Source organism: Dipteris shenzhenensis, chromosome 11, assembly GCF_047967505.1.
Source record: "Dipteris shenzhenensis isolate YYH24624 ecotype China chromosome 11, Dip_SZ_1.0, whole genome shotgun sequence".
Taxonomy (NCBI): Eukaryota; Viridiplantae; Streptophyta; class Polypodiopsida; order Gleicheniales; family Dipteridaceae; genus Dipteris; species Dipteris shenzhenensis.
The window spans coordinates 7,501,062-7,512,157 of NC_141606.1; the positions used below are offsets into that span (position 1 = coordinate 7,501,062).

The window sequence follows — 11,096 nt, forward strand, 5'->3', positions numbered from 1 at the left end:
AGAAATAAAGAGAAATCTTTATTAATTGACTTTGGCCAAAGAAAGTTGACTCCGCTTAACTAGAATAAGTTTTATTTTCCTTTGTGTTGCATTGGTTAAATAACATTGTGGGGACACCCACAAGGGACTAGAATTAGTCCAGAGAACTAGAATGCATGCATCAGCTAACCTCTAATGGGTTAAGTGTGTTGAATATTGTTGCATGATCTTGGAGTAAAAAAAAATCTCGTTTTAAGGGGAAAAGCACAAAATGTAGGTCCGAGAAGAGAAAAGTAGATATGGAGCACCCAATTTTGGGAGAAAGCATTGGGCAAGGGTGAGAGTAACTTAAAAGAGGGCCTACAAGAATGAAAGAAAGGAAATTGCCTTTTTTGAAAAGAAATCTATTGCTTTCTAGATACAAGCGCCTTTTGGCAAGAAAAGCAAGTCCGACTTTTAGAAAGCAGACCTGCCTACTCTATAAAATAAGGGCCTCTACGAATCTAGCTTCATGCTCGACCATGGGCTAGTTGTAAAGAGTTTTCTATTGCAATAAAGACCTTCAAGGGGGTTCAAACCCTTATTTCTAGGCCCTACTGTGTATGCTTTGTTCATTCTCTCCCTCTATCAATTCACTTTTTATTCTCATAAGAAATCCAACGTTGCTCCCCATCAGATGAAGCTATCAAATGATGATTTCCCCTATTATTCCAAAAAATTCAAATTTTTTCCTAGAGATTTATGCACCAAAGTGTACAAGTGATCTAGGGTGCTGTAAATTGAGGTTCTTTGCTACGTATTGTGTTTTGTTGCTACGATTGCCATCCAACTGTTGCAAATTGAGGATCCAAACTGCATTTTTACAAGTGATTCGTTTTAGGGCTTCAAAGTTGATAACATATTCATTTTAGGGTTTCCAGCCTGGTTATAGCATCCACTTCACCCATAACACGTACATCCCCTCCATAAGGACTAGCTTGCTTCCTACAGACAAGATCCACAATCCAAGTATAGATCAACGAGCACCCATTGGCCCAAGCCACAACTAAAGATATCACCAATGCTTTGTACCCCTTGGATCTCTAATCCAAATGGTATTTCTTAACCTTAGCCCTAGGCCTCTCACCCTATGCTAATAGCCTCACCCTCTAGGGTATATCTTCTGAACCCTTAAGCTAGCTATTGGCAACCCATGGTTAGCATTTGTCACAATTGGATTTGCCCATTGTTACATCCCTACCCATTGTTACATCAGACTCAGCGACTCAGCCGTGACAAAGACTTGCACCAATGGAGAAGGCTAATAAAAAGATGAATCACTTCTCTCCCAAACAAGCATTTCTAAGATTAAACCATCTGGCTCATAGTGCAACACAACAATTAAGATAGATAAAATTTACTGCAATATCAACAAGCCTCAACTCAGACGAAACCTTGACAAGGTGAAATTTGCATGTTTGCTACTAGGGCAGGGATGAATCCAAGAACATTAGGGCAGGGATGAATCCAAGAACATGCCCAAACTAATCCTCTGAAAACACCACATGGTGCAGTTTCAATCACATGACCACAAGATTGAAAAGCATAAACTCCATAACGCAGAGCAGGGACTAGCTCCTATGCTGAGCTGAGGGCCATCTTAGTAGTTCCAACCACTGCTATTTGATGCACTTTTGATATCCAATAACCAGAACTTGAAAATAAAAAAAGATTTACAGCAATCATTGGAAGGATAGTAGGAAAATAAAATGTTTTTTCTTAATATGAAGTAGTTACTCAATCAAGACCCGCTACCACAACTGCACATCACGACCAGTGTTGGCCTCCCATTCAGGCCTCCACACATTACACACATATATTGAGCTCCCAACTGCATACAACTTGGCAAAGCTCCACAGAAGCTACAGCCATTGCCACAAGTCAAACTCAACGGCAACAACTTCTTATGTCCCTTGCAGCACAAAAAACTTACAGCAATTGATAACCAAATGCAAATGTCACAAGCCAAATTCTTGGCTAGGTGATATATCCAAAAAGCTGCCAACCATACTTCACAGTAGAAGATCAGCAAGCATCTCCATAGTGAAGACCTCATTGTACCTAATCCTGCAGTGCACTGTCACTCCTACTCCGATGCATGCCTTCAATTCCTGTATCCACAACAAGGTTCCTTATATGGTCATTAACAGACATAGAAGTCCTAGATGAATGGCTATGCTCCTTGCATACACTTTTCTCGGTGTTGTGAAGGTAATGATGAGAGTGAGTGGGCTGTCCATACAGTCTGGCAGACTTGGACACGTCAGATACAGAAGAAATAGACCCATGCCTCTTATCAATGTCCTTCACGCGATAACTGGATGACCTCTTCTGCAAAGAAGCAGGCTGTGCTCCTGATGACCTTCGTGATGCCTTGGAGCCACTAGATTTACTGTTACGCTGAGATGCACCCAAAGCAGCCCGTGCAACACTGTCTACAACTGTTTCCCTTGCTGACACTGCCTTAATGGGCTTCTTGTTTAAGTAAGTCACATGACGAGTAAGGCTCATAACCAGCTTTCGCAATTGCTCCTCTCCAACATTTGTCAGGACCGGATTTCCAAGGAGGTTTAGGGCCAACAAAGAGCTGTAATTTGCAGCAAGTTGCCCAAGGGCCTTTGAAGTTGTCAACTTGTTGCAACTGAGATCAAGCACAGTTAGCTTGAGCAGTCGATGAAGACCCTCCACGTCAGCGATCTTGTTATCTGCCAAATAAAGCTCTCTGATAAGTGTACAACTGGCCAACCCTGCACAGAGAGAAAAGAGTCACAAAGCGCTGTCAATCCTTAGTTTCCAGTTCTTGGAAAGCCTTACCACTCATTACACCCTGTTTCACAAAGTTCTATGCTCAACAGTCCACCGCATGAAGGGAGATTTATCAAAGTACAATCAAATCAAGGCTCACCATGACCAATTCTGGAGAGTCGATTATGAGAAAGATTCAAAACACGCAACCGAGTCAAGTCTCGTAAACCCTCAATCAAGGCAATTCTATTTCTTGAAAGGTCTAATGAATGTAGACTTCGTGGAAAACATGCTGCTGGTACTCGAGCTGCAAACAACAACAAAAAGTTTAACATTTAGTAAGGCATCAGATGAAATGCTCAAATGTATGCAGGAAAGATTACAGGAACTAACCTATGGAATTGGCAGAGAGGTTGAGCGTCTTCAAGTTGTTGAATAATCCAAGACAAGGAACTTCTCGCAAACCAATTCCACTCATATGTGCCATGGTCGAAAATATGTTCACAGATCGTAGAGCAGCTCTGGCAATTTCAGCATCATTTGTCATGACTCCAGTTGCTTGATGCATTGCACTTGAAGTCTCGCCTACTTCTGTAACACAAATTTCATTGGAGAGTTCTCTCTTGTTGAGTGCAAATACATCCAGTACTTCAGTTTCCTCCCCATCAGCAGGCATTTCAGGGTGCTGAAGATGACTAATCCACTCTTCTACACGAGTCAAGGCTGATCCAGAGAATGGAAAGGAAATCTGCTCGTTTGAGGGAAAAATCGATTTTCCACTTGTCGTGCACAATCTAGACTCAAACACAGGCATCCCACTCTGTCCAAAAGGATGCCCATCCTGGAACATATGAGAACCTGCCATTCTACTAGGAAGCTTCTTGACTGTTTGCCCAAAGGCTTCATGATGCATGTCTCTGTGGCTGGGCAGGAAAACTTTCAAAGAAGATTTGGGCATACTAAGAGCAGTAAACTTGCTGGAAAATTCAGGCCTCGGCAAGGCCCTATCAGCACTGTGAAAGGTGAAACCCAAAGGATAATTGCCATGTTCAACTATTTCCACAGAAACATTCTCGACAGCATTTCCTGAAGTTGCAGAGCCAGTGACATGAGAGTGCATTTCAGCGTTCAAAATAGGGACGATAGAGGAGCATTTAAGCAATATAGGAGAATCACTACTTGACCGCAGTTCCTCCCTATTATAGACACCAGGATCACTGAGATGTCCTGTCAATATTTCATCATCCGATGCCATCCTGTCACTTTTGTTGGAATTGAAAGTAGCAGTGCCAGGACTGTCCATAAACCCAGCACCCCTCTTTGCATCTTCATAAACTGAAAGCCTTTTGTCTGATGAATGCTCAGCATGATGTTCAAAGTAAGATCCTGAAAGACTCTCTAAATATTCTGTAGGATGGGCATCAGGAGATAGGTCTTCATGTGATGGTAACGGTCTGTTACTCTCCAAATCTGAAACTTCACACCCATCTTCACTTTCATCTTCACACTCACTCTGTGAATCAGTGCACAGTCCCCCACTATGCTGCAAGAAGTATCCTTGAGACTCATCACCACTGGCTGATGCCACCTCATTCACACTGACTGAGACTTCATCCACTAAGGTCCTTTGACTATGCGAGGAACAAGACAGATCGGAGTGATTTCCACTAGATTCTTCCAGAGCAGCCAACAGTTCCCCTCCAACAGTGCAGTGGTGCTGCAATCCTACTTCCAGCTCTGGACAGGGGGTCCCATTGTCTGTTGCAAGATCAGTCGGTTGAAGCTTCTCAAGAAGAGTTCTTGTTTGTTCACTACCTGCCTGCTTGGAACATGCAGTTTCAGAACAAGCTGAGACACTGTCGATGTCAATAACCAGCTCCACCTCAGTCCCATGCTTCGCTAACTTCATGTTAGAAGAATCATAAGTCTCATTACCCATATCCTGCAATTGAAATCAAAGAATATTCAAGACATCCAATCACTAAGCAGTTAACCTACAATAACATGTCTGCGGTTGGTTCAATTCAAAACTTCATGCAAAAATACTCAAAGAACATGGTCACAACGATACACTACCAAAAGTAAGAACTATAAAGTCATGAAAGAGACTGAACAGCAGATGCTCGCAATTCAAATTCATGAAAATTATGAACATACGACATGAAAAAGTTAAGACTTATGATGGAGTTCTTGGTACTGACCTTGGATTTCCGAGCCATCCTTGTATCAGACGTGGCGTTGATTGCTTTTGTTTTTCGGCAAGATGCAAAAAAGCAAAAGAGCTTCCCCATTTCTACAACACGCTGCTCCTAGTTCTAGAGCTTAATTAAAAATCCTGTTTAAAATAAACACGAGTAAGATTTGAAAATCGAAGCTACAATACATTAGCATCTCAGATGAGAAGGCTAAACAAACCTGACAATAGTTCCCGAAGGCAGCTTTGGAGGCTACATCGATAACCACCACTTTCAGAAACGCTCAGAGCCAAACTTAGCCGTAATCAACAAACAACCCTTGGCGCATGCGGCAGAACCTCCAGACAAACGACTGTCCAGCCTCGACTTGTGCACGAAGATCGGGAATTTCTTCAGCCTGCCCCCGCACCTCCCCAATGGTGCGAGAACGAATTACTACAAGCGCTGCCAGAGTGAAAAGCCCGAATACCCTACAAATTGTGAGAGACCCACCCGGCAGCCTGATTCCTGTTTCACAGCACGGGGAAAGACGATCAGCAATGCCGCGACGTGTCAATACCGTGCCAGCTTTTAGAAAAGGAAATAAACGAAGCGACAAACTACTTTTTCAAGCCGTCAGGGCAAATCCCTTGACTATCTGTGAAAGAGAGGATGAAACATGGCAGATCTATCCCGTGGCGAAGTGTCTGTGAAAGGGACAATGAAAATGGGAGATCGCTGTCTAAATTTGGTTAAGAGGGGGGGGGTTCACACAAGAGTGACGAGTGACAAGCAAACCACCGATGAAGCGAACGAAGAAGGACCTCGGCAAAGCAAACGATGCGGAGGAGGACAAAAGCGAAGCAGGAAGCGAATGAGAATGGAGAGGAATCGCAGAGAAAACTGAAATTATAGGCGAGCAAAGTGAGAAAATGGAATATATGGGAAGGTGGCAATTGTTAATTCACAAGCAACTTAGCGGTGGAGGTAATGCCCTCCCCCCTTTTCTTATTATTGGCCTGCCTTGCCAGCTTGGGAAAGCGAAAAGGGTTTTTCTTTTTGGATTTTCTTCGTAAATTCCACCTACTAAACTACGGTCCCGTCAATCACAACAAATTAACTACACCAACTTCCGCCCTCCTCCTTGCCCCTCCCGCTTCACACTTTTCACTCTCCGTCAAGGTCCCCCATCATTGGCTCTTCCTTCGAGGAAAACTTCATCCGTAGACTCTCACGTCACAATCACGTTGGAAGAGGATGGATTGCTTCGTTGGCTGCTGGAAATACGATCAAGGGAAAATGATGGAGGTACGTTCGTTTGTCGCTATCACTGCCTCCCGCTAGGCCCTTGCTGTACGGGAAAAGCCTCCCCTGGGCTTTTCCCTTATACGTCAATGGCTGGGGTCTATGGAAAGTCGATCCTGGCCATTGGATCAAGAAACCTTCAAAATCATAATGTTAACTACTGGCGGAATCCATCAACAAGTCACTTTTGACCGGATAATTTAATTCACTAGCAGTGATTGGCGACGACCAACCCATACCCTTCGATCTAAATAAGATCCAATGGCCATAAAACACCAGCATTTCCATGCCATTAGATCTTGGTCTCAATCCTACGGTCATGAGAGGGCATAGTTCGTGAGCCATTCAATCCAACTCTTGATCCTAAGGTCATGAAACGCCGCACCAAATGAGCCCTTCGATCCAATTCGTGATTCAACGATGGACTAAAGGCACTGCTCGCGTGCCCTTCGATCAATCTCTTGTCTCCCGGATGTACGCCATGTGTCGAGCCCGCCTCCCCAAGCCATTGATGGCCGAAAATCACTAGTGGTCGGTGTTTACCGACGGAAACCAGTGCCACCGATGCCCGGCCTAACGGCCAGTCACCGGGGCGGTTGGTTCCCTCCCGGTAAATGCCTCCCACCATCGATTCTCTAATCCTTACTATCCTACTTACTCTTATCTTTCTCAGCCTTCTCACACCACTTTTTTGGCCTCCCTTCTCCTTAGGCCTTACTAACTTTTTTGGTTTTCGCATCTGTACATTGAAATTATTTTTGTTATTATTTACGCTTTGTTACTTGCTCATTTGTGGTTGGTGCACGTGCGGGGTGCATTCATTGTTATTTCGGGTGTCGAAAATTCCCATTTGGTGTGGCCCCTTTTATGATCTTTGGGCAAATTCTCATCTGCTCCTCTTTGCACACTCTTAATCTCCTTCTTCCTTTTCACCCTTGGGCCTCCAATTTTATGCTCTCTCTCTTGGCATTTCACTCACGTAGAGACAAGCCTAATGAATGATGGATATATCATTCACTTTGTTCTTGAACAAATCACAACACTTTTTGTGCTTCATTTATAATATCTTTTACAAAAAATCACACCCCTTGCACATTTCAAAAATTTCCCAAGGCTTTTCTTGAACATTCTCAGATCTCTGCATTTTGGCATGTCTTCTTGTAGTTTTAGTTTTTGTCCTTTTGCCTCTCATTTGGCTATTAATCCAAAGCAATTGATTTTCCTGTTTATACTTTCCCAGCATAGATTTTCATTCATAAGTCTTACAATGCACATGTATAGGGTGTAAAACACCATGTGAGTGTGTGTGTGTGTGTGTGTGTGTGTGAGAGAGAGAGAGAGAGAGAGAGAGAAGAAGCAAGTACTTTTTAACAATTCATGGTCATCAAAATATGTCCCCCTAATGTAGAAAAAGATTCTTTCCAAAGTGTATTTTTTTGTTGAACATAGAAAAAGATTCTTTACAAAGTGTATTTTTAATGTCTCCCTCTATAGAAAAGGGTTCTTTTCGAAGTGTATGTTTGTTGAGGTTACATTGAACATCCCAAATCCAAATGTACGTGAGTTTGTCTCCACAAAATTACGTGCTCTTACATCGTGTGTCATGTAAGGTATGCGGAATTGAATTTTGCAATTTAAGACCCATACAATTGCACCGGGCCACTCTTTGTTAGTTCCATTGCAAAAATAATCTATTGTAACATAGGTAGGTAGGTAGTGGTGGAGGTCTTGCTTTTGATTTAGCATACATTATTATCAACCCTACATAATATTCTACATCAACGTGGTATATTCGAGCTGATGAACAATGTTTAACCTACCTATATGATTGTATTGCTCTCTCTCTCTCTCTCTCTCTCTCTCTCTCTCTCTCTCTCTCTCTCTCTCTCTCTCTCTCTCTCTCTCACTCTCTTGCATGCATCCATTTGTGGGTGTGTGCGTGTGTGAGAGAGAGAGAGAAGGGGGGGGGGAGGGGTCGTGCAAGGTGGTGGAGTTAGGGTCATATGGGTTCCTTTGTCATCCATGGCTATCTCTACTTGTAGCTTGTAGGTGACGTGCATCTCGATGTGTGTGATTGTTAGTGTCCTTGTTTGTATTTGAAACCTCTTATACTTCTAAGTGTTGAAGGAATGGCTATGAAATTGCCCAAGTACACACTGCATGCATAGGCAAATGATTTATTTATGTGCAAAGCATAACTCCATATGTAAGTCAATGGGAGACACCTGTGGAATGTTTTGGAAAACTAGAGTTTCATATCAATTGAGCGTTCTTCAAACTATCCCCACCCTTAGCAACCCATCTTCTATATCCCTACCACCACACATTCCCCACCTTTCCATTCCACATCTCTTATTTTCACATGCATGTTATGACTCTCTCTCCCTTGTCCATATCCCCATTGCCCTATCATTTCAACTTCCTAAAGTCACAATAATAAACACGTGCAACTCTTGGGAAATATTTCATGCCAAACTCTCTCTCTCTCTCTCTCTCTCTCTCTCTCTCTCTCTCTCTCTCTCTCTCGTATAGCAAGGACATTGTGTCCTTCAAATTGGCTCTTTTTAAATGTGGGCTAGAGGGCATAGTGCAATAAAAGATGGGCTTAATATACATTACAAAAATGAGAGTGTTCATAGAACCAATATCAAGTGGTGAATCACTTGAATATATCTAATGTGGCATTGTTTTAACTCTTACATCACCACATTCCCATTTTCGAACTTTACCATTTTAGATTCATCTAATGTGGCATTGTTTTAACTCTTACATCACCACATTCCCATTTTCAAACTTTACCATTTTAGATTCATTAGCCTCCCTTTGCCCCACAAGGAGAGTCAATTGAAACAAAGCACGTCCAACTTAAAAGATGCGTGACAATTGTTGTCATCATGTTGTTTAAAAGCTAAAGCATTGAGTTGACATTAAGTGTACTTCAAATTTATTCTCCATGCTCAATGCAAAAGAAAAAGGTGGGCTTCTTGAAAAAAGAAAAGATGGACATCAACATGGTATTATTAGTAAATTACTTTCAAGAATGATCGTTGTCACTAACTCAAGATGTGTTCATCAAGCCAATAATGATGATGAGAGAAGAGGAGTACAACACTTGGAATCTTTTGGACTTATTTTCTTCTCACAATGAGAAGCTCATGTGTACTAGTATTTTATTTGGATTGGACTTCAATTAAGCAACACATCTCCTTCCAACCAACTACTCAACACAAGCAAACTAGTCGCACCATCTTGTCCAACCTTCTCATTCCTAAATATCATACGTGCTCACATAAGCATGATGCTCATTACATTGAAAATTGACGTTGTGTCATAGTTTATTTATATCAAGAACATTCTTAATCTAATCTTTGAAGTCCAGTCTTTCTTATTTTATTTTAACACATATTACACAATACGTAAATGAATGTGACTAATTGGATGTAATATCAAACATGGAACAACAATCTGAAGTAGCCACCACATACTTTTGAAACGGTAGATGACTCTCTATCAGCTTCTATTTCCATATTCCAATCTATGTCAGCACCATAGCTTCTATTATGGACTCTTCAGGGTCACTATCCCATTCGATGCCTATCATAAAGACTGGCATTTCCACTACTTTGGATTCATCGTCCCAGATTGGTGCTTTTAATTGTATCATTTGGGCATCCACATCTAGCAACATTAGATGTGTTGCTTTACAATTATCTATTGTAGCCAACATTTGTATCCAATTATTGATGTCACTGTGTATCCCCTTCTATGGGCCTTAGTACATTGGTAGGTATAGGGGATGCATGACTGGTGGCTATAGTGGAAGAAGTGTCTTCAAGATTTCTAGGAATAGTGGGTTTGATTTCCCTTGTTCCCAGATTTATCTTGATAGTGGTTTCTCTATTTTGGATAGTGATTCTATCAGTGCCCCAATCATGGAGTACCAATGCTTCCCAAATCCATGGTCTTCCCAATAATATCTAGTATGTTGTGGCTCCCTTGGGAAGATCCAAGATAGTAAATTGGAGCGTGAACCTTACTCCATCAATTTTTGTTGGCACATTGTCCAACGATACGCAACGGCTTCATATTCGTGTGGTCAGCAAGGCAGATGTTAAATGTGGCCTTCTGCATTAGAGGTAGGCCCCATTCTTCATATAGCTCTCTTGCCAAAATGTTTACTTCAGCTCCGCCGTCTACTATTGCCGGGTATTGACCAAAGGCTTTATGCTCACGCAAGATGGTTACATTTTTTATGTCATCCCTAGCACCGAATATCACTAAAATTACATTTTCCTCTTCTTCAGGGAATATTGTGAAGATTCGATCCATCCCTTGAAAATCTCCCACATTGTAGGGCAATTTCTTAGTAAGGTCCCAATTGGCATCGTGGACGGGGCAACTTATCAAGCTTGCTAGTGTAGTGCCATCCAATTGGGATGTTTTGCATGTTGCTCTATTACCTATTGGAAGTTGTTGGGATCAATCACCATGTCAATGCTGGCAAAGCTGATGGTGCTCTGACCTCTACTGCTAGCATCCTGTCTGCCTCAAATTTTTCTTGCTCTTGTTGTACCCATTGCTTCAAGGCATCTTTTCAGTTTCAACATTTGATCAAGACTGGCTATGATGCCACACTTTTTGTTGCCACACTGTGATTTCCCACACTTATCATCCCCAGGGGTATAGCAAGTTTTACTTTCGTGGTTGGTTGAGCCTTTGTTCTTAGTGGGCAATCCATGCAAGCATGCTAAACTCTGCATTCACTACACATAGGTTAGAATGTAATGGGGTTACCCTTGTGTGGGCATTCTGTTATGCAGTGGTTTTCTCCACAGCCAAAACACTTAATGGGTG

The 11,096-nt window shown here is 42.1% G+C and overlaps 1 protein-coding gene across 4 annotated transcripts; it reads right to left on the minus strand.

Annotated features, from left to right (window-relative positions):
• Positions 1–1,701: 1,701 nt before the first annotated feature.
• Positions 1,702–5,853, minus strand: LOC147896563 (uncharacterized). 4 transcript variants are annotated; one of them, XM_087381384.1, is made up of 6 exons: positions 5,762–5,853; positions 5,179–5,465; positions 4,965–5,098; positions 3,157–4,705; positions 2,924–3,070; positions 1,702–2,765 (listed from the first exon to the last, which is right to left on the minus strand). In XM_087381384.1, the coding sequence occupies exons 3-6, from the start codon at positions 5,052–5,054 to the stop codon at positions 2,080–2,082; spliced, it is 2,472 nt and encodes an 823-aa protein (XP_087237510.1). In that variant the 5' UTR covers positions 5,055–5,098; positions 5,179–5,465; positions 5,762–5,853; the 3' UTR covers positions 1,702–2,079. The 4 variants fall into 4 exon arrangements, with proteins under 4 accessions (XP_087237510.1, XP_087237511.1, XP_087237509.1 ...); XM_087381385.1 differs by having other exon boundaries at positions 5,739–5,853; XM_087381383.1 differs by having other exon boundaries at positions 5,712–5,847.
• Between the last annotated feature and the right edge of the window lie 5,243 nt (positions 5,854–11,096).

Excerpts from the sequence above, each read along its gene's own strand:
- LOC147896563 (XM_087381384.1), bottom strand. The coding sequence starts at position 5,054 with ATGGGGAAGCTCTTTTGCTTTTTTGCATCTTGCCGAAAAACAAAAGCA. Across the intron at positions 4,706-4,964 it reads GGATGGCTCGGAAATCCAAG|GATATGGGTAATGAGACTTA; the intron begins GTCAGTACCAAG and ends TTTCAATTGCAG. Across the intron at positions 3,071-3,156 it reads CCTCTCTGCCAATTCCATAG|CTCGAGTACCAGCAGCATGT; the intron begins GTTAGTTCCTGT and ends TGTTGTTTGCAG.